This window comes from Hemitrygon akajei, chromosome 24 (genome assembly GCF_048418815.1).
Source record: "Hemitrygon akajei chromosome 24, sHemAka1.3, whole genome shotgun sequence".
Lineage (NCBI taxonomy): Eukaryota > Metazoa > Chordata > Chondrichthyes > Myliobatiformes > Dasyatidae > Hemitrygon > Hemitrygon akajei.
In genome coordinates, this window is record NC_133147.1 from 37,571,117 (window position 1) to 37,594,594 (window position 23,478).

At 52.9% G+C, this 23,478-nt stretch overlaps 1 protein-coding gene across 1 annotated transcript in view; it reads right to left on the reverse strand.

Annotated features, from left to right (window-relative positions):
- Positions 1-10,932, reverse strand: part of LOC140716013 (voltage-dependent calcium channel gamma-4 subunit-like) — a 67,257-nt gene extending 56,325 nt beyond the window's left edge. Inside the window, exons 1-2 of the mRNA XM_073028651.1 lie at positions 10,801-10,932; positions 1,766-2,157 (exon numbers count right to left, since the gene is read on the reverse strand). Coding sequence (XP_072884752.1) covers positions 1,766-1,985 — 220 coding nt within the window. The 5' untranslated portion in view covers positions 1,986-2,157; positions 10,801-10,932. The remainder of the gene's footprint in view (positions 1-1,765; positions 2,158-10,800) is intronic.
- Between the last annotated feature and the right edge of the window lie 12,546 nt (positions 10,933-23,478).

The following is a 23,478-nucleotide window of genomic DNA, read 5'->3' on the forward strand; positions in this document are numbered from 1 at the left end:
TCCCTCTCTCTCTCTCTCTCTCTCACTGGGAATCTGTTACTTGCCAGGGATGTTTAACCCTTTCACCCACCATTTCCCATGAACACATACACACAGTGGAGTCTGTTCATTGTTGAAGAGGTTTTTCACTTTTACACACTCAGTAATACACACATACACACACACACACACACACACAGAGCAGAGTCTGTTGTCGGAGAGGTTTAACCCTTCCACACAATCAGTAATACACTCACACACACACTGGACTGCCTGTTGTTGAACAGTTTTAACCGTTTCACACACTGGTGGCCATTAATACAGACAGACAGACACACACACACACACACTCTCTTTCTCTCTCTCACTGGAAATCTGTTACTTGCCAGGCAGCTTTAACCCTTTCACCCACTGGTTCCCACGAACACACTAACACACACACACACACACACACACACACACACACACACACACACACACACACACACACACACACACACACACACACACACACACACACACACACACACACACCAGTCTATTTTGTTTTTGGAGAAGTTTAAGCCTCTTACACACAGTTCCCCAGAACACACAGAGACACAGACAGACACATTGGACAGTCCGTTCCCTGACGAAGAGATTTAACCATCTCACTCACTGTTCCCCATTAACACACACACACAATAACACTCATTCTCTCTCTCTCTCTCACTGGGAAACTGTTACTTGTCGGGGAGTTTAACCCTTTCTCCCACTCAGTAATACACACACACACTGGATTGTCTGTTGTTGAACAGTTTTAACCGTTTCACACACTATTCCCCATTAACATACACAGTCTATTTCTTATCATAGAGACTTAACTCTCTCACACCGTTCCATACTAACATGCACACACCATAACACACACACAGCATCTGTTTCTTTGCAGAGAGATTTAATCCTCTCACACACTGTTCACCATTAACACACACACACACTCTCTCTCTCTCTTTCTCACTGGGAATCTGTTACTTGCCAGGGATGTTTAACCCTTTCACCCACCGTTTCCCATGATCACATACACACAGTGGAGTCTGTTCATTGTTGAAGAGGTTTTTCACTTTTACATACTCAGTAATACACACACACACACAGAGCAGAGTCTGTTGTCGGAGAGGTTTAACCCTTCCACACAATCAGTAATACACTCACACACACACTGGACTGCCTGTTGTTGAACAGTTTTAACCGTTTCACACACTGGTGGCCATTAATACAGACACACACACACACACACACTCTCTCTCTCTCTCTCTCTCTCACTGGAAATCTGTTACTTGCCAGGCAGCTTTAACCCTTTCACCCACTGGTTCCCATACACACACACTGTTCACCACGAACACACTAACACACACACACACACACACACACACACACACACACACACACACACACACACACACACACACACACACACACACACACACACACACACACACACACAACAGTGTTTTGTTGTTGGAGAAGTTTAAGCCTCTTACACATAGTTCCCCAGAACACACACAGAGACACAGACAGACACACTGGACAGTCCGTTCCCTGACGAAGAAATTTAATCGTTTCACACACTGTTCTGCATTAACACACACACACACAGTCTGTTCCTTGTCAGAGAGGTTTAACACTCTCACACACAGGCTACACTGGCAGGCTGGTGAATGCACTTGCACCATAATACATGCCCGAACTCTCTCCACTCACAGGTACTGGTGTCAATACACACAACCCTACTCCCCGGCCTCACCTTCCAGACAGCACACCCTCCAGAGGCCGGAGTGAGTGAGGGAGCCGAGCTCCTTGCGGTCCTGGGGCGCCTCCTCCTGGCTGCCGTTTGTGGTGTTGCAAATTCGAGCCTTGGAGTAGAGCCAGTAGTCAGTGCCGATGGCGATGGTCATCAAACCGAAGGCTCCGAACGCCCCTATGGTCGCCAGCAGCATCTGCACGCCACGCTCACACCACCCCATGACTCATGTCCCTTGGCCGAGGGGGGGCAGTGGGGTCAAACTCCCTCCGTCTGCACCCAGGGGTGACACTGCAACCTCCTTCCGTGGACGCAGTGTCCTTCTCAGCGCATGGGCAAATCCCACCGGGATGGGGGGTGTGGGTCCATTTATCCCACTAGGAACGAGTACAGGGCTGGTGGGAGAGGGTGGGAGGGAGAGAGAACGGGGAGAGGGACAGAAGGGGAAGGGGAGAGAGGGAGTGGGAGAAAGATAGGGAGGAGAGAGAGGGGAGAGAGGGGTTGAGCGGGAAGAGAGAGGAGGAGGGAGAGAGAGGGAGGAAAGGAAAAAGGGGAGATAGAGGGGGTGAAGGGGAGAGAGGAAGAGAGTGAGGGAGAGAGTGGAGGACAGAGGGGGATGAAGGGAGAGAGGGGGCAGAGAGAGGGGGGACAGTGGAGGGAGAAAGAGTGGGGACAGAGGGGGAGAGAGAGGTAGAGAGGGGATGGGAAGAGGTGAGAGAGGGAGGGGAGAGAGTGGGGGAGGGAGAGGGGATGGGGAGGGGATGAGGAGAGAGAGGGGGAGGGGAAGAGAGGGGAGAGGGGGAGGGGAAGAGGGGGAGGGGAAGGGAGGGAGGCGGAAATAGGGAGTGGGAGGGGAGAGGAAGAGAAAGGGGAATGGGGAAGAGGGGAGAGAGGGGGAGAGGGGGAGAAAGGGGGAGACGGGGAGAGAGGGGAGGGGGAGAGAGGGGAGAAAGGGGGAGACGGGGAGAGAGGGGAGGGGGGGAGGGGAATAGAAAAGGGAGGGGAAGAGAGGGAGAGGGAGAGGGGTAGAGAAAGGGGAGGGGGAGAGGGGGAGAGAGAGAGCAGGGAGAGGAAGGGGTGAACAGAAGTAAATTAACAGTTTATTCCTTGGAACAAAAGACTGAGGTATAGAAAGTTAGGACGAGTACAGATAGAGTAACTTTCTGCACCGAGGCTGGGTGGCAGAGGCCGTGGGTTAGGGTGCACTGAACTCAGTCTCAGTGCTTAAGAGACATCTGAACAGGCACATCCATGCCCAGTAGCGATGCAGGAGGCTGGGGACTCCGTGACTGGGGGAGGCACTTTAAATGACCAGACGGGCCAAAGAGCTGAGGGGGAAGGAGAGAGGGCGGGGAGAGAGAGGGGTGCAGGGTGGAAGAGGAAAGAGAGAGGGATGGAGAGAGGGAAGTAAGTGATGGAGAGGGATGTATGGGGAGGGAGATATAGATGGAGAGAGAGGAGAGAAGGATGGAGAAAGAGTAATGAGGAGGGATGGTGAAAGGGTGGGAGGGAGAGAGAGGGAGAAAGGATCAATGGAGAGAGGGATGAGCTGGAGAGAGGGATGGAGAAAGAGTAATGAGGAGGGATGGAGAAAGGGTGGGAGGGAGAGAGAGGGATGAGCTGGAGAGAGGGATGGACAGTGTGGAAGGAAAGACAGAGATACAGAGGGAGTGCAGGAGAAGGTTGGAGGGAGAGCGGAACGGAATGGAGAGAGGAACGAGAAGGGAGGGGAGAGGGATGGAGGGGGGGAGCGCGGTAGGCAGAGGGCGGGGAGAGAGAAGGATGGGGAGGAAGGCAGACAGAGGGACAGAGACAGTGAGGGAGTGATGGAGAGTGAGAGACTAAGAGAGGGGGAGAAAGAGATGGATGAGGCTGAGGGTAGACGATGCAGAGAGAGATGGAGAGATGGAGAGAGGAAGAGAGGGAGGGAGAGAGAGGGATGGGTAGAGGGGAGAGGGTGGGAGAGGGGGGATGGAGGGAGAGTAGCAGTGATTGAGAGTTGGGAGACACAGATGGAGAAGGTGATAGAGAGATAGGGTGAGAGAGGAAAGAAGAGATGAAAGAGTTGATGTAGTGAGGGTGAGAAAGAACGATGGGAAAGAGGGGAAGAGAAAGGACGAGAAGGAAAGTGTGATGGAGAGAGTGGGAGAGGGAGATGAGAGAAGTGAGAGAGGGTGGAGAGGGATGGAGAGTGGAAGAGATGGAGGGGAGTAATAGGGATAGAGAGAGAGTGGTAGAGAGTGGGGAGTGAGAGAGGGGTGGAGTGAATTGGTGAGAGCAAGAGAATTGGAGTGTGATGTACAATGAGAGATGATAGCAGAAAGTGGGATGAAGTGATGGTGATGGGGAGAGAGGGACAGGAGGTACAATAGATAGAGAGGAAGGGAGAGCAAGGGAGGGAGAGTGAGTGATGGGGAAAGATGAATGGAGGGGAGGAGAGAGGGATGGAGGGCGGAGAGGGATGGAGGGGGAGAGGGATGGAGGGGAGTGAGAGGGATGTAGAGAGTATGGCAGAGAGGGATAGAGAGAGGAGTGAGAGAGGGATGGAGGGGGAGAGGGATGGAGGGGAGTGAGAGGGATGTAGAGAGTATGGCAGAGAGGGATAGAGAGAGGAGTGAGAGAGGGATGGCGAAGGTGCGGGATGGAGATGGAGGGGGAGAGATGGGGTGTGGGTTGAGAGAGGGCATAAGATGGAGAGGGAGTGGGAGAAAAGGATGGAGGGATGGAGGGGTAGAGAGGGATGAGGGGAGAGGGAGAGAGAGAGAGGGGAGAGAGGGAGGGGAGAGGGAGAGGAAAGGAGTAGGTGGGAGAGAGTGTTGGAGAGGGTGGAAAGAGAGAGGAGGTTGGGGAGATGGATGGAGGGGAGTGAGGGAGAGGGAGGGGCAGATAGGGATGAGGGGGTGGAGAGGGTGGGATAGTGAGAGAAAGCTGGAGAGATAGGGGCAAGATCGATGGGAGAAGGGAGAGAGGGATGGAGGGATGGAGAGGGTGGGATGGTGAGAGAAAGATGGTGATTGGAGAGAGTGATGGAGAGAGAGGGGAAAGAGGTGGAGGGAGGAAAGTGTGATGGAGAGAGAGGGGAAAGAGGGATGGAGAGGAGAGAAGGGATGGAGAGGGGAGAAGGGATGGAGAGGGGAGAAGGGATGAAGAGGGGATGGGACATGGAGGGGCATGGAGAGAGGGGTAGAGAGAGAGAGAGAAAGGGGAGTGATGGAGGAAAGTGAGGGGAGGGGAGAGAGGGATGTAGATAATGGGGGTTCAACAGATGGAGAGTGAGGGAGAGTGCGTGATGGACAGAGGGGAAAGAGGGATGAAGGGGGAGAGAGGGAGAGGGATGAAGGGGAGAGAGGGAGAGGGATGAAGGGGAGAGAGGGAGAGGGATGAAGGTGGAGAGAGGGAGAGGGATGAAGAGGGGAGGGGAGAGGGAGAGGGATGAAGAGGCAGTGGGGAAGATGGAGGGGAGGGAGAGAAGGAGAGGGATGGAGGGGAGGGAGAGAAGGAGAGGGATGGAGGGGAGAGAAGGAGAGGGATGAAGGAGGGAGGGAGAGAGCAGGATGAAGAGGGGAGGGGGAGAGGGAGAGGGATGAAGAGGCAGTGGGGAAGATGGAGGGGAGGGAGAGAAGGAGAGGGATGGAGGGGAGGGAGAGAAGGAGAGGGATGGAGGGGAGAGAAGGAGAGGGATGAAGGAGGGAGGGAGAGAGCAGGATGAAGAGGGGAGGGGGAGAGGGAGAGGGATGAAGAGGCAGTGGGGAAGATGGAGGGGAGCAGGGAGAGGGTCGAGAAGGTGGAGAGAGGGATAGAGAGACGAGGGTCAAGTGAGGGATGTAAAAAGAGTGGAGGAGCGTTAGAGAGAAGGCAGAGAGGGTGGGAGAGAGATAATTGGAGAGGGAGGGAAAGAAAGTGGGAGATGTTGAGATGGGGGAGGGAGGGACGGAGAGTGATGGAAAGGGTGGGATATGATAGAAGAATGGAAAGATAAGGGCAAGAGAGACAGAGAGAGGTGAGACAGAGTGGAAGCGAGGGGTGGTGTGGGAGGGGGATAGACAGATGGAAAAGGGGAAGAGAGGAAAGGAGGATGAGGCAGTGAGAGGGAGAGGAGGGACGGGGAGAGAGGGATGGAGAAAGGGGTGGAGAAAGGGGTGGAGAGAGAAAAGGAGAGGGAGAAAGGGTCAATTGAGTGAGGGGGAGAAAGAGGGATTGAGATAGACAGGAAGGGATGGAGGGGAAGGGGAGAGATGGATGAGAGGGAGGAGGAGAGGGATGAGATGGAGGGAGAGAGGGTGGAGAGGATGAGAGGGTAGAGAGAGTGAGAGAGGATTGGAGGGAGGGAGAGAGAATGAGGAGGATGGGGAGGTAGGGGGAGGGATGGAAATGTAGGGGAGAAAGTGAATGGATGGAAAGGGGGAGACTGGGAGGTAAGTGTGAGAGGGAGGGAAAGAGGGATGAAGAGGTAGAGAGGGATAGAGAAGGATCGAGAGGGGAGAGATGGAGGCAAGTGAGGGGGAGAGGGAGATGTAGAGAAGAGTGAGAGAGGGATAAATAGAGACTGGCATAGAGCGATGGAGAGAGGGCGGGAGCAAGATGGAGAGAATGGGATGTAAAGAGGGATAGAGGAAAGGAGAGTGATGGGGAGAGGTGGAGGGGAATGATGGATGAAGGCATGGAGAGAGATTGAGGGATTATGAAAGAGGGATGAAGAGGAGCTGAGAACATGGCATTGGTGGAGAGTGAGGGATAAAGAGGGACTGGGACAGAGGGATGAAGAAAGAGGTTTAGAGTGAGGGATGGATGGTGAGAGGGATGGAGAGAGGGTTGGAGGGAATGGGGAGACAGGAATGGAGATAGGAGTGAGAGGGATGGAGAGAGGGTTGGAGGGAATAGGGAGAGGAATGGAGATAGGAGAGAGGGATGGAGAGAGGGTTTGAGGGAATAGGGAGAGAGTGTTGGAGAGTTTGGGAGACATGGGACAAGAGGGAAGGAGTGGGTGGGGATAAAAAGAGGGATGAAAAGAGGGGAGAGGAGAGGAGAGGAGGGCAGTGAGGGTAAGGGGAGAGGAATTAAGTTGGATGGATGGAGAAGGTTGATGAGAAAGAGAGATGGGGAGGCCAGGGGAAGAGAGATGGGGAGAGTGAAAGGGAGAGGGGGTTGAGAGATGGATGGGATGGGGGGAGAGGGGAAAGGAGAGGTAGGAGAAGTGATGGACAAAGGGATGGAGAAAGTTCAAGGGATTAAGAGAGGGATGGAGAGCAAGGGAAGGTGGCAGAAAGAGGGCTGGAGAGAGATAGGCAGGGAGACAGAGGGATGGAGAAGGAGAGAGTGGCTGAAGGATGGAGAGATGGAGGGAAAGTGCAATGGGGAGAGTTAGATAGTGAGAGAAGGATGGAGAGAGGAGACAGATGGATGGAGGGACGGGGAGAGGGGATGGAGAACTGGGGAGAGTGGGCTGGAGAGGGAGAGAGAGTGAAGGAGGGGGTTGGGATGGAGAGAGGGGAGAGAGTGCAGGAGGGGGTTGGGATGGAGAGAGGGGAGAGAGTGAAGGAGGGGGTTGGGATGGAGAGAGGGGAGAGAGTGAAGGAGGGGGTTGGGATGGAGAGAGGGGAGAGAGTGAAGGAGGGGATTGGGATGGAGAGAGGGGAGAGAGAGTGAAGGAGGGGGTTGGGATGGAGAGAGGGGAGAGAGTGAAGGAGGGGGTTGGGATGGAGAGAGGGGAGAGAGTGAAGGAGGGGGTTGGGATGGAGAGAGGGAGAGAGAGTGAAGGAGGGGGTTGGGATGGAGAGAGGGGAGAGAGTGAAGGGGGGGTTGGGATGGAGAGAGGGAGAGAGAGTGAAGGAGGGGGTTGGGATGGAGAGAGGGGAGAGAGTGAAGGAGGGGGTTGGGATGGAGAGAGGGGAGAGAGTGAAGGAGGGGGTTGGGATGGAGAGAGGGGAGAGAGTGAAGGAGGGGGTTGGGATGGAGAGAGGGGAGAGAGTGAAGGAGGAGGTTGGGATGGAGAGAGGGAGAGAGAGTGAAGGAGGGGGTTGGGATGGAGAGAGGGGAGAGAGTGAAGGAGGGTGTTGGGATGGAGAGAGGGGAGAGTGAAGGAGGGGGTTGGGATGGAGAGAGGGGAGAGAGTGCAGGAGGGAGTTGGAATGGAGAGAGGGGAGAGAGTGAAGGATGAGGTTGGGATGGAGAGGGAGAGAGAGTGAAGGAGGGGGTTGGGATGGAGAGAGTGGAGAGAGTGAAGGAGGGGGTTGGGATGGAGAGAGGGGAGAGAGTGAAGGGGGGGTTGGGATGGAGAGAGGGGAGAGAGTGAAGGGGGGGTTGGGATGGAGAGAGGGGAGAGAGTGAAGGATGAGGTTGGGATGGAGAGAGGGAGAGAGAGTGAAGGAGGGGGTTGGGATGGAGAGAAGGGAGAGAGTGAAGGAGGGGGTTGGGATGGAGAGAGGGGGAGAGAGTGAAGGAGGGGGTTGGGATGGAGAGAGGGGAGAGAGTGAAGGAGGGGGTTGGGATGGAGAGGGGGAGAGAGTGAAGGAGGGGGTTGGGATGGAGAGAGGGAAGAGAGTGAAGGAGGGGGTTGGGATGGAGAGAGGGGAGTGAAGGAGGGGGTTGGGATGGAGAGAGGGGAGAGAGTGAAGGAGGGGGTTGGGATGGAGAGAGGGGAGAGAGTGAAGGAGGAAGAGGTGGAGTTAGGAGAGTGTGTAGTGCAACGTGTGGAGAAGGAGGGAGAGAGATGGTGAGAGGGGGAAGAGAGGGATGAAGAGGGGAGTGAGAGATGGACAGGGAGAGAGTGGCAGAGAAGGATGTCTAGAGGAGTAAGACGGTTGAAGAAGGAGGGGAGAAAGGGATAGATTGATGTATAGAGAGGATGGGAGAGAATGGATCGGAGAGATAGGATTGAGAGGGATGGAGGGAATAGGGGAGAGAGGGATGGAGGGAATAGGGAAGAGAGGGATGGAGGGAATAGGGGAGAGTGGGATGGAGGGAATAGGGGAGAGAGATGAGGAGTGGAGGGAATAGGGGAGAGAGGGATGGAGGGAATAGGGGAGAGAGATGGAGAGAGGGTTGGAGGGAATAGGGGAGAGTGGATTGGACAGGAAGGAAGTGAGGGAAGGAAGAGAGAGGGATTAAGTTGGATGGATGGAGATGTCCGGAGAGACCAGGGGAAGAGAGGTAGAGGGTGAGAAGGAGAGGGATGGAAAGCAGGAGAGTAGGGGAAAGGAGAGGGAGTGGTAGTGATGGGCAGAGGAATGAAGAGAGAAGGGGAGTGAAGGAGGGAGTGAGGGTTGGAGTAGATGGTGGATTAGGGGATGGGGCGAGAGGGAGGGGAGAGAGAATTGGAGTGGTCTGGGGAGAGTGCCGGACAAGGAGGGAGAGAGAGAGTGAGGGATGCAGAGGGAGTGGAGTGGAGAGGGAGTGGGAGAAAGAGATAGAGCATGACAGAGAGGGGAGTTGGATGAAGAGAGGAATGGGTAGGGAGGGGTTTGGAGGAAAGAGTGGAAGGATAGAAAATTGGGAGAGAGCATGACGGAGAAAGTTTGATGGTGAGGATGGAGAGAGGAGGAGGAGAGGGGGACAGACAGTGAGGTAAGAAGAGAGAGGGATGAAGAGAGGAGTGAGAGGGGGATGGAGAAGGGGGAGAGGGATGTGGTGATGTACAGAGGGAGGGCAGAGAGGGTGGGAGTAAAAGGATTGGAGGGGGCAGAGTGTGGAGGAGAGGGGATTAGGAAGAGTGGGAGATGGATAGGGAGATGAGAGGGAGAGAGTTGGAGAGCGATGGAGAGAGGAAGAGAGATAAGAAGAAGTGATGTATAGAGAGGGAGAGAAAATGACGGCTAGAGAGGATCGGTGGGAGGGGGAATGGATAGAGAGTGAGGGGCGTAGAAGTAAGCAAACGGGGAAAGAGGAAAGGACAGTAAGGTTGTGTGGGTTGGGGAGAGAGGAGGATTAAGAGAGGGATGGAGAGAGAAGGTAAGAGAGGGAGGGAGAGGGGAAGAGAGGGAGGGAGAGGGGAAGAGAGGGAGGGAGAGGGTTGGAATAGGCTTGGAAAGGGGAGAGGAGGAAAGAGGGATTGGGAGAGAGGGAGGGAATGGTGGAAGATGGATAGAAAGAGATTCAGAGATTAAGAGGGAGGGATGGAAAAGGATAGAGAGAGGGGGATAGATGGAGAGAGAGAGGGAGAGAGGGATGCAGAGGAAGGTGGAGAGAGTGGGATGACAAGAGAGTGGGAGAGTGTGAGGAGGGAAGCAGAGAGGGTGATGGAGAGGGAGGGGAAGAGGGATGTTGAGGGGTGGGAGAGAGGGATGGTGAGGGGAGTGAGAGAGGGTGGTTAGGGGAAGAGGGATGGAGTGTTGTATTGAGAGTGAAGGGATAGGGATGGTGAGAGAGAAGGTGAGAGGGATGGAGAGAAAGGGGAGAGGGGCATGGCAGAGAGAGGGAGAGTGGGCGAGAGGGATGGAAAGGGAGGGAAGAAAAGGGTGGAGGCAGGGGTGTGAGAGATGGAGGAATTTGAGAGGGATAGAAAGAGGGATGGAATGGGGGAGAGATGGTTGTAAAGGGAGGGATGAGAGGCATGGATGGAGAGAGTGGGGGGAGAGAGGGATGGAGGGATGGGGAGACCGATGGAGAAGGAAAGGGGAGAGGAGGTTGGGATGGAAAGAGAGATGGAGAGAGAGAGGTGAGAGATGGGAGGGAGGGGTGAGATGGAGGGGGTGAGAGGCTGAGAGAGATGGGGAGAGAGGGAGGAGATGCCAGGGGGAATTGGGATGGAGATTGAGAGAGAGAGGAAGAGAGGGATGGAGAGGAATAGGGGAGAGGGATGTGGAGAGTGGAGGGTAGAGGGAGAGGAATTGGGGATAGGGATGGGGAGTGCAGAGAAGAGATGGATGATGGAGAGAGAGGGTGAGAAAGGGATGGAGAGGGCAGGGGTGGATATTGAGAGGGAGAGAGAGAAATGAATGGGGAGAGGGATGGAGAGTCTTATGGATGAGAGCGATGAATGGAGAGGGATGAACCGGGGGAGAGGGGTCGAGTACCGGGCCCGGTCGATGGCTCCGGATTACCTGGTAGGGTCCGGCCCGCGGCACGGGAAGATCCCAGCGCCGCAGCGTCTGCTCCGCGATCCGAGGGGAGGGCAGGGCGGTGCGGTGCCGCGTCCCTCCGGAGCGCAGCGCGGGCCCGCAGCGAACAGAGGCCGGCCGGCGCCGGGGCGGCTGGATGCGGCTGCGAGAGGCGGGGAGGAGGGGCGAGTGCGTTCGGGGTTGGAGGGAGGGAATGAGATGGGGGGGCGTGGGGGGTGGCGAGAAAGAGAGAGGCTGAGGGACGGATGTACATTAAAAGAGAGAGACAGGGACGGGAGGGGAGAGTGACTGAGACAGACAGAAAGAGACACACATACACAGGTTCAGAGAGAGGGGGAGACACACTCACACACAGGCTAAGAGAGGGAGAGAGAGAGAGACACACACACAGGCTAAGAGAGAGGGACACACACACAGGCTCAGGAAGAGACACACACACACAGGCTGAAAGAGAAAGACACACACACAGGCTCAGGAAGACACACACACAGGCTCAGGAAGACACACACACACACACACACACAGGCTAAGAGAGAGAAACACACACACACACACACACAGGCTGAGAGAGACACACACATACAGGCTCAGGAAGAGACACACACACACACAGGCTAAGAGAGAGAAACACACACACACACACACACACACACACACACAGGCTGAGAGAGACACACACACACAGGCTCAGAGAGAGAGACACACACAGGCTGAGAGAGGGACATACACACAGGATCAGAGAGAGAGAGAGAGAGAGAGACACACACACAGGCTAAGAGAGAGAGAGAGAGACACACACAGGCTGAGAGAGAGAGACACACACACACAGGCTCAGGAAGGGACACACAGGCTGAAAGAGAAAGACACACACACAGGCTCAGGAAGACACACATACACACACAGGCTGAAAGAGAAACACACACACACACACACACACACAGGCTGAGAGAGAGAGACACACACACACAGGCTAAGAGAGAGAGAGAGACACACACACACACAGGCTAAGAGAGAGAAACACACACACACACACACACACACACACACACACACACACACACAGGCTGAGAGAGACACACACATACAGGCTCAGGAAGAGACACACACACAGGCTGAAAGAGAAAGACACACACACACACACACACAGAGGCTGAAAGAGAAAGATACACACACACTGGCTAAGAGAGAGAGAGAGAGACACACACACAGGCTAAGAGAGAGAAACACACACACACACACAGGATCAGAGAGAGAGAGACACACACATACAGGCTCAGAGAGAGAGAGAGACACACACACACACAGGCTAAGAGAGAGAGAGGGACACACACACACAGGCTCAGGAAGACACACACACACACACACACACACACACACACAGGCTGAAAGAGAAAGACACACACACACAGGCTGAGAGAGAGAGACACACACAGGCTAAGAGAGAGAAACACACACACACACACACAGGCTGAGAGAGAGACACACACACAGGCTCAGGAAGAGACACACATACACAGGCTCAGAGAGAGACACACACACACACAGGCTCAGAGAGAGAGAGACACACACACACACACAGGCTAAGAGAGAGAGAGGGACACACACACAGGCTCAGGAAGAGACACACACACACACAGGCTGAAAGAGAAAGACACACACACACAGGCTCAGGAAGACACACACACACACACACACAGGCTGAAAGAGAAAGACACACACACAGGCTGAGAATGAGAGACACACATACACACACAGGCTGAGAGAGAGACACACACAGACAGGCTGAGAATGAGAGACACACATACACACACAGGCTGAGAGAGAGACACACACAGACAGGCTGAGAGTGAGAGAGACACACACAGGCTGAGAGAGAGACACACACACAGGCTGGGAGAGAGAGACACACACACACAAACAGGCTGAGAGACACACACACACAGGCTCAGAGAGAGAGAGAGAGAGAGGCAGGCTGAGAGAGAGAGAGACACACACACAGGCTTAGAGAGAGACACACACACAGGCTGAGAGTGAGACACACACACACACACACAGGCTGAGAATGAGAGACACACATACACACACAGGCTGAGAGAGAGACACACACACAGGCTGAGAGTGAGAGACACACACACACACAGGCTGAGAGAGAGACACACACACACAGGCTCAGAGAGAGAGACACAGGCTGAGAGAGAGAGAGACACACACACACACACAGGCTGAGAGAGAGACACACACACACAGGCTGAGAGAGAGAAAGACACACACACACAGGCTGAGAGAGAGAGAGACACACACACAGGCTGAGAGAGAGAGACACACACACAGGCTGAGAGTGAGAGACACACACACACACAGGCTGAGAGAGAGAGAGAGACACACACACACACACACACAGGCTGAGAATGAGAGACACACATACACACACAGGCTGAGAGAGACACACACACACAGGCTGAGAGTGAGAGACACACACACAAAGGCTGAGAGAGAGACACACACAGGCTGAGAGACACACACACACAGGCTGAGAGAGAGACACACAAAGGCTCAGAGAGATACACACAGAGACACAGAGACTCTGAGAGAGACACACACACACAAACAAACAGGCTCTGACAGAGAGAGACACACACACAGGCTCAGAGAGATACACACAGAGACTCTGAGAGAGAGACACACACACACATACAAACAGGCTCTGACAGAGAGAGAGACACACAGAGACTCTGAGAGAGACACACACACACATACAAACAAACAGGCTCTGACAGAGAGAGAGACACACACAGGCTCAGAGAGATACACACAGAGACTCTGAGAGAGAGACACACACACACATACAAACAGGCTCTGACAGAGAGAGAGACACACACAGGCTCAGAGAGATACACACAGAGACTCTGAGAGAGACACACACACATACAAACAAACAGGCTCTGACAGAGAGAGAGACACACACAGGCTCAGAGAGATACACACAGAGACTCTGAGAGAGACACACACACATACAAACAAACAGGCTCTGACAGAGAGAGAGACACACACACAGGCTCAGAGAGCGTGAGAGGGGGAGACATGGACAGAACCACAGAGTTTGGTGGAGAGATAGATACATCCATAGAGTAGAGTTCTCTCACCACCAATCGAACGGTGGGGAGCTCACTCACTACCTCTTCTGCAGTGGAACTGCCCCTCACCACCGCACAAAGAGGGCTGCTCCCTCCTGAGGACAGATATACACACACAAACCTGAGGACACAGAAGGACTAAAAGAATGGAAGCTCCACTTCAGAGTTGGTGCTATACAAGAGTTAAGTAAAGTGATTAATGTAAAGTGTAATTAACAGGCATTCGTGTCAGGAGGGACAGGAACACCAAGTGAGAGGATATTCACACCACATGTACCTGGCAGGGACACATGGAGTGGCGAGGGAGTGAATCGAGGAGAGGTACCCTCTGTAACTGGAGTAATAGGGAAAATGGGGAAGAGCCTCTGTAATGGGGGGAGACTCCCTCTGTAACAGATACAGTGGAGTAGAGACTGAATCCGTAACAGGGTAATGGGGGAGAAATAGATTCTGTAATAGGTGTAATGGGGGAGAGACCCTTTGTAATAGGATAATTGGTGGGAGACACCCCTTCAATAACAGAGATAATGGGGAGAGACCCCTCGGCAACAGAGGTAATGGGGAGAGAACGCTCACTAACAGAGGTAATGGGGCAGAGACCCCTCAGTAACAGAGGTAATGGGGAGAGAATGCTCACTAACAGAGGTAATGGGGAGAAACTCCTCAATAACAGAGGTAATGGGGAGAGACCCCTCAGTAACAGAGGTAATGGGGAGAGACCCCTCAATAACAGAGATAATGGGGCAGACCCCTCAGTAACAGAGGTAATGGGGAGACCCCTCAGTAACAGTAATGGGGGAGAGACCCCTCATTAACAGAGGTAACGGAGAGAGACCCCTCAATAACAGAGGTAATGGGGAGAGACCCCTCAATAAGAGGTAATGGGTAGAGACCCCTCAGTAACAGAGGTAATGGGGAGAGACCCCTCAATATACGAGGTAATGGGGAGAGACCCCTCAGTAAAAGAGGTAACGGGGGAGAGACTCCCTCAGTAACAGAGGTAATGGGGAGAGACCCCTCAATAACAGAGGTAATGGGGAGACCCCTCAGTAACAGAGGTAATGGGGAGAGAACCCTCAATAACAGAGGTAATGGGGAGAAACTCCCTCAGTAACAGAGGTAACGGGGGAGAGACTCCCTCAGTAACAGAGGTAACGGGGGAGAGACCCCCTCAGTAACAGAGGTAATGGGGAGAGACCCATCAATAACAGAGGGAAGGGGAGAGACCCCTCAATAGCAGAGGTAATGGGGAGAGAACCCTCAGTAACAGAGGTAATGGGGCAGACCCCTCAGTAACAGAGGTAATGGGGAGAGACCCCCTCAGTAACAGAGGTAATGGGGCAGACCCCTCAATAACAGTAATGCGGAGAGACCCCTCAGTAACAGAGGTAATGGGGAGAGACCCCTCAGTAAGAGGTAATGGGGAGAGACCCTTCAGTAACAGAGGTAATGGGGGAGAAACTCCCTCAGTAACAGAGATAACGGGGGAGAGACTCCCTCAGTAACAGAGGTAACGGGGGAGAGACCCCCTCAGTAAAAGAGGTAATGGGGAGAGACCCCTCAGTAACAGAGGTAAGGGGAGAGACACCTCAGTAACAGAGGTAATGGGGAGAGACCCTTCAATAACAGAGGTAACGGGGAGAGACCCCTCAGTAACAGAGGTAAGGGGAGAGACCCCTCAGTAACAGAGGTAACGGGGAGAGAACCCTCAGTAACAGAGATAATGGGGAGAGACCCCTCAGTAACAGAGGTAATGGGGAGAGACCCCTCAGTAACAGAGGTAACGGGGAGAGACCCCTCAATAGCAGAGGTAATGGAGAGAGACCCCTCAGTAACAGAGGTAACGGGGGAGAGGCCCCTCAGTAACAGAGGTAACGGGGAGAGACCCCTCATTAACAGAGGTAACGGAGAGAGACCCCTCAATAACAGAGGTAATGGGGAGAGACCCCTCAATAAGAGGTAATGGGGAGAGACCCCTCAGTAACAGAGGTAATGGGGAGAGACCCCTCAGTAACAGAGGTAATGGGGGAGAGACTCCCTCAGTAACAGAGGTAACGGGGGAGAGACCCCCTCAGTAACAGAGGTAATGGGGAGAGACCCCTCAATAACAGAGGTAATGGGGAGAGACCCCTCAGTAACAGAGGTAATGGGGAGAGAACCCTCAATAACAGAGGTAATGGGGAGAAACTCCCTCAGTAACAGAGGTAACGGGGGAGAGACTCCCTCAGTAACAGAGGTAACGGGGGAGAGACCCCCTCAGTAACAGAGGTAATGGGGAGAGACCCATCAATAACAGAGGGAAGGGGAGAGACCCCTCAATAACAGAGGTAATGGGGAGAGAACCCTCAGTAACAGAGGTAATGGGGCAGACCCCTCAGTAACAGAGGTAATGGGGAGAGACCCCCTCAGTAACAGAGGTAATGGGGCAGACCCCTCAATAACAGAGGTAATGCGGAGAGACCCCTCAGTAACAGAGGTAATGGGGAGAGACCCCTCAGTAAGAGGTAATGGGGAGAGACCCTTCAGTAACAGAGGTAATGGGGGAGAAACTCCCTCAGTAACAGAGATAACGGAGGAGAGACTCCCTCAGTAACAGAGGTAACGGGGGAGAGACCCCCTCAGTAAAAGAGGTAATGGGGAGAGACCCCTCAGTAACAGAGGTAAGGGGAGAGACACCTCAGTAACAGAGGTAATGGGGAGAGACCCTTCAATAACAGAGGTAACGGGGAGAGACCCCTCAGTAACAGAGGTAAGGGGAGAGACCCCTCAGTAACAGAGGTAATGGGGAGAGAACCCTCAGTAACAGAGATAATGGGGAGAGACCCCTCAGTAACAGAGGTAATGGGGAGAGACCCCTCAGTAACAGAGGTAACGGGGAGAGACCCCTCAATAGCAGAGGTAATGGAGAGAGACCCCTCAGTAACAGAGGTAACGGGGGAGAGGCCCCTCAGTAACAGAGGTAACGGGGAGAGACCCCTCAGTAACAGAGGTAATGGTGAGAGACCTCTCAGTAACAGAGGTAACAGGGGAGAGACTCCTCAATAACAGAGGTAACGGGGAGAGACCCCTCAATAACAGAGGTAATGGGGAGAGACCCCTCAGTAACAGAGGTAACAGGGGAGAGACTCCTCAATAACAGAGGTAATGGGGGAGAGACTCCTCAATAACAGAGGTAACGGGGGAGAGACCCCTCAGTAACAGAGGTAACAGGGGAGAGACTCCTCAACAACAGAGGTAATGGGGAGAGACTCCTCAATAACAGAGGTAACGGGGAGAGACCCCTCAGTAACAGAGGTAATGGGGAGAGACCCCTCAGTAACAGAGGTAATGGGGGATAGAATCCCTCTGTAACAGGGATAATGGTGGTTCGGCTCCGTCTGTAACAGGGATAATGGGAGAGAGAGAGACTCCTTCTGTAACAGAGATAATGGAAGAGAGACTCCCTCTGTGACGGGCAATGGGGGAGAGACTCCCTCTGTAATAGGCATAATGGGGGAGAGAGTCTATCTGAAACAAGGGTAATGGGGAGAGAGACTCCCTCTGTAACAGGGATAATGGGGCAGAGACCCCCACTGTGACAGGGATAATGGTGAGATAGACTCCCTCTGTAACAGGGATAATGGAAGAGAGACTCCCTCTGTGACGGGTAATGGTGAGAGAGACTCCCTCAGTAAGAGGGGTAATGAGGGAGAGACTCGCTCTGTAACAGGGGCAATGGGGGAGAGACTCGCTCTGTAAAAGGGGCAATGGGGGAGTGACCCACTTGGTAACAGTGATCATTGGGGAGAGGCTCACTCTGTAACAGGGATAATAGGGAGAGGCTCACTCTGTAACAGGGATAATGGGGAGAAGCTCACTCTGTAACAGGGATAATGGGGGAGTGACCACCCTGTAACAGGCATAATTGGGTAGAGGCTCGCGCTGTAACAGGGATAATGGGAGAGAGACCCTCGGTAACAGGGGTAATGGGGAGAGACTCCCTCTGTAACAGGGATAATGGGGGAGAGACTCGCTCTGTAAAAGGGGCAATGGGGGAGTGACCCACTTGGTAACAGTGATCATTGGGGAGAGGCTCACTCTGTAACAGGGATAATAGGGAGAGGCTCACTCTGTAACAGGGATAATGGGGGAGAGAATCCTTTTGTAACAGCGATAATGGGAGAGAGACCCTTTGTAACAGGGATAATGGGTGAGAGACACTCTGTGACAGGGATAATCGGTGAGAGACGCTCTGTAACAGGGATAATGGGAGAGAGACTCACTCTGTAACAGGGATAATGGAAGAGAGACTCCCTCTGTAACAGGGATAATGGGGGAGTGACCACCCTGTAAATGGGGTAATGGGAGAGAGACTCCCTCTGTAACAGGGATAATGGGTGAGAGAGTCCCTCTGTAACAGGGATAATAGGAGAGAGACTCCCTCTGTAACAGGGATAATGGGTGAGAGACTCCCTCTGTAACAGGGATAATGGGAGAGAGACTCCCTCAGTAAACGGGGTAATGGGGAGAGAGACTCCCTCTGTAAACGGGGTAATGGGAGAGAGACCCTCTGTAAACGGGGTGATGGGAGAGAGACTCCGTCTGTAACAGGGATAATGTGTGAGAGACTCCCTCTGTAACAGGGATAATGGGAGAGAGACTCCCTCTGTAACAGGGATAATGGGAGAGAGACTCCCTCTGTAACAGGGATAATGGGTGAGAGACTCCCTCTGTAACAGGGATAATGGGTGAGAGACTCCCTATGTAACAGGGATAATGGGAGAGAGACTCCCTCTGTAACAGGGATAATGGGAGAGAGACTCCCTCTGTAACAGGGATAATGGGTGAGAGACTCCCTCTGTAACAGGGATAATGGGAGAGAGACTCCCTCTGTAACAGGGATAATGGGAGAGAGACTCCCTCTGTAACAGGGATAATGGGTGAGAGACCCTCTGTAACAGGGATAATGGGGGAGAGACCCTCTGTAACAGGGATAATGGGGGAGAGACACCCTCTGTAACAGAGATAATGGGTGATAGACTCTCTGTAACAGGGATAATGGGAGAGAGACTCCCTCTGTAACAGGGATAATGGGGGAGAGACCCTCTGTAACAGCGATAATGGGAGAGAGACCCTCTGTAACAGGGATAATGGGAGAGAGACTCCCTCTGTAACAGGGATAATGGTGGTTCGGCTCCCTCTGCAACAGGGATAATGGAGGAGAGAGACAATCTGTAATGGATAATTGGGGAGTGACCCCCCTGTAACAGTCATAATTGGGTAGAGGCTCGCTCTTAAACAGGGATAATGGGAGAGAGACTCCCTCTGTAACAGGGATAATGGAAGAGAGACACCCTCTGTGACGGTTAATGGGGGAGAGACTCCCTCTGCAATAGGCATAATGGGGGAGAGAGTCTATCTAAAACAAGGGTAATGGGGAGAGAGACTCCCTCTGTAACAGGGATAATGGGGCAGAGACCCCCTCGGTGACAGGGATAATGGTGAGAGAGACTCCCTCTGTAATGGGTAATGGGGGAGAGTCTCCCTCTGTAATAGTGATAATGGGGAGAGAGACTCCCTCTGTAACAGCGATAATGGGGGAGAGACCCTCTGTAACAGCGATAATGGGAGAGAGACACTCTGTAACAGGGATAATGGGAGAGAGACCGTCTGTAACAGCGATAATGGGGGAGAGACCCTCTGTATCAGGGATAATGGGAGAGAGACTCCCTCTGTAACAGGTATAATGGGTGAGAGACTCCCTCTGTAACAGGGATAATGGGAGAGAGACTCCCTCTGTAACAGGGATAATGGGGAGAGACCCTCTGTATCAGGGATAATGGGAGAGAGACTCCCTCTGTAACAGGTATAATGGGTGAGAGACTCCCTCTGTAACAGGGATAATGGGAGAGAGACTCCCTCTGTAACAGGGATAATGGGTCAGAGACTCCCTCTGTAACAGGGATAATGGGAGAGAGACTCCCTCTGTAACAGGGATAATGGGTGAGAGACCCTCTGTAAGAGGGATAATGGGGGAGAGACTCCCACTGTAATAGGCATAATGGGGCAGTGATCCCCTCTTGTGACAGGGATAATGGTGAGAGAGACTCCCTCAGTAAGAGGGGTAAGGAGGGAGAGACTCGCTCTGTAACGGGCAATGGGGGAGTGACCCACTCGGTAACAGTGATCATTGGGGAGAGGCTCACTCTGTAACAGGGATAATGGGGAGAGGCTCACTCTGTAACAGGGATAATGGGGGAGAGAGTCCCTCTGTGACGGGTAATGGGGGAGAGACTCCCTCTGTAATCGGCATAATGGGGGAGAGAGTCCCTCTGTGACGGGTAATGGGGGAGAGACTCCCTCTATAACAGGGATAATGGGTGAGAGACTCACTCTGTAACAGGGATAATGGGGAGAGACCCTCTGTAACACTGATAATAGGTGAGAGACCCCTCTGTAACAGGGATAATGGGAGAGAGACTCCCTCTGTAACAGGGATAATGGTGGTTCGGCTCCCTCTGCAACAGGGATAATGGAGGAGAGAGACAATCTGTAATGGATAATTGGGGAGTGACCCCCCTGTAACAGTCATAATTGGGTAGAGGCTCGCTCTTAAACAGGGATAATGGGAGAGAGACTCCCTCTGTAACAGGGATAATGGAAGAGAGACACCCTCTGTGACGGTTAATGGGGGAGAGACTCCCTCTGCAATAGGCATAATGGGGGAGAGAGTCTATCTAAAACAAGGGTAATGGGGAGAGAGACTCCCTCTGTAACAGGGATAATGGGGCAGAGACCCCCTCGGTGACAGGGATAATGGTGAGAGAGACTCCCTCTGTAATGGGTAATGGGGGAGAGTCTCCCTCTGTAATAGTGATAATGGGGAGAGAGACTCCCTCTGTAACAGGGATAATGGAAGAGAGACTCCCTGTGTGATGGGTAATGGGGGAGAGACCCTGTAATAGTGATAATGGTGAGAGAGACTCCCTCAGTAAGAGGGGTAAGGAGGGAGAGACTTGCTCTGTAACGGGGCAATGGGGGAGTGACCCACTCGGTAACAGTGATCATTGGGGAGAGGCTCACTCTGTAACAGGGATAATGGTGGAGAGAGACTCCCTCACTAACACAGATAATGGGAGAGAGACTCCATCTGTAACAGAGATAATGGGGGATATATTCCCTCTGTAACAGGGATAATGGGTGAGAGTCTCACTCTGTAACAGGGATAATGGGATAGAGACCCTCTGTAACAGCGATAATGGGAGAGAGACCCTCTATAACAGGGATAATGGGTGAGAGTCTCACTCTGTAACAGGGATAATGGGAGAGAGACTCACTGTAACAGGGATAATGGGGAGAGAGACTCCCTCTGTAAACGGGGTAATGGTTGAGAGACTCCCTCTGTAACAGGGATAATGGGAGAGAGACCCTCTGTAACAGGGATAATGGGAGAGAGACTCCCACTGTAATAGGCATAATGGGGGAGAGAGTCCATCTGAAACAAGGGTAATGGGGACAGAGACTCCCTCTGTAATATCGATAATGGGGCAGAGATCCCTTCTTGTGACAGGGATAATGGTGAGAGAGACTCCCTCAGTTAGAGGGGTAATGAGGGAGAGACTCGCTCTGTAACGGGGCAATGGGGGAGTGACCAACTCGGTAACAGTTATCATTGGGGAGAGGCTCACTCTGTAACACGGATAATGGGGAGAGGCTCACTCTGTAACAGGGATAATGGGGAGAGGCTCACTCTGTAACAGGGATAATGGGGGAGAGAATCCCTTTGTAACAGCGATAATGGGAGAGAGACCCTCTGTAACAGGGATAATGGGGGAGAGAAACCCTTTGTAACAGCGATAATGGTGAGAGACCGTCTGTAACAGGGATAATGGCAAGACTCCCTCTGTAACAGGGTAATGGGGGAGAGACTTCATCTACAACAGGGATAATGGAGGAGAGAAACTCCCTCTGTAACTAGGATAATGGAGGAGAGAGACTCCCTCTGTAACAGGGATAATGGGAGAGACCCTCTGTAACAGGGATAATGGAAGAGAGACCCTCTGTGACGAGTAATGGGGGAGAGACTCCCTCTGTAATAGGCATAATGGGGGAGAGAGTCTATCTGAAACAAGGGTAATGGGGAGAGAGACTCCCTCTGTAACAGGGATAATGGGGGAGAGAGTCTATCTGAAACAAGGGTAATGGGGAGAGAGACTCCCTCTGTAACAGGGATAATGGGGGAGAGAGTCCCTCTGTGACGGGTAATGGGTGAGAGACTCCCTCTGTAATAGTGATAATGGGGAGAGAGTTTCCCTCTGTAAACGGGGTAATGGGAGAGAGACTCATCTGTAACAGGGATAATGGCGGAGATATTACCTCTGAAACAGGGGTAATGGGGGAGAGGCTCGCTCTGTAACAGGGATAATGGAGAGAGACTCCCTCTGTAACAGGGATAATGGTGGTTCGGCTCCCTCTGCAACAGGGATATTGGAGGAGAGAGACAATCTGTAACGGATAATTGGGGAGTGACCCCCCTGTAACAGTCATAATTGGGGAGAGGCTCGCTCTGTAACAGGGATAATGGGAGAGAGAGACTCCTTCGGTAACAGGGATAATGGAAGAGAGACTCCCTCTGTGACAGGTAATGGGGGAGAGGCTCCCTCTGTGATAGGCATAATGGGGGAGAGAGACTATCTGAAACAAGGGTAATGGGGAGAGAGGCTACCTCTGTAACAGGGATAATGGGGGAGTGACCACCCTGTAACAGGCATAATTGGGTAGAGGCTCGCTCTGTAACAGGGATAATGGGAGAGAGACCCTCTGTAACAGGGGTAATGGGGAGAGACTCCCTCTGTAATTGTGATAATGGGGGATAGAATCCCTCTTTAACAGGGATAATGGGAGAGAGACTCCCTCTATAACAGGGATAATGGGTGAGAGACTCACTCTGTAACAGGGATAATGGGAGAGAGACTCACTCTGTAACAGGGATAATGGGGAGAGAGACCCTCTGTAAACGGGGTAATGGGAGAGAGACTCCCTCTGTAACAGGGATAATGGGTGAGAGACCCTCTGTAACAGAGATAATGGGAGAGAGAATCCCACTGTAATAGGCATAATGGGGAAGAGAGTCCATCTGAAAAAAGGGTAATGGGGACAGAGACTCCCTCTGTAACAGCGATAATGGGGCAGAGATCCCTTCTTGTGACAGGGATAATGGTGAGAGAGTCCCTCAGAAAGAGGGGTAATGAGGGAGAGACTCGCTCTGTAACAGGGGCAATGGGGGAGTGACCCACTCGGTTATAGGGGCAATGGGGGAGTGACCCACTCGGTAACAGTGATCATTGGGGAGAGGCTCACTCTGTAACAGGGATAATGGGGGAGAGAATCCCTTTGTAACAGGGATAATGGGAGAGAGACCCTCTGTAACAGGGATAATGGGGGAGAGAAACCCTTTGTAACAGCGATAATGGTGAGAGACCATCTGTAACAGGGATAATGGCAAGACTCCCTCTGTAACAGGGTAATGGGGGAGAGACTCCCTGTA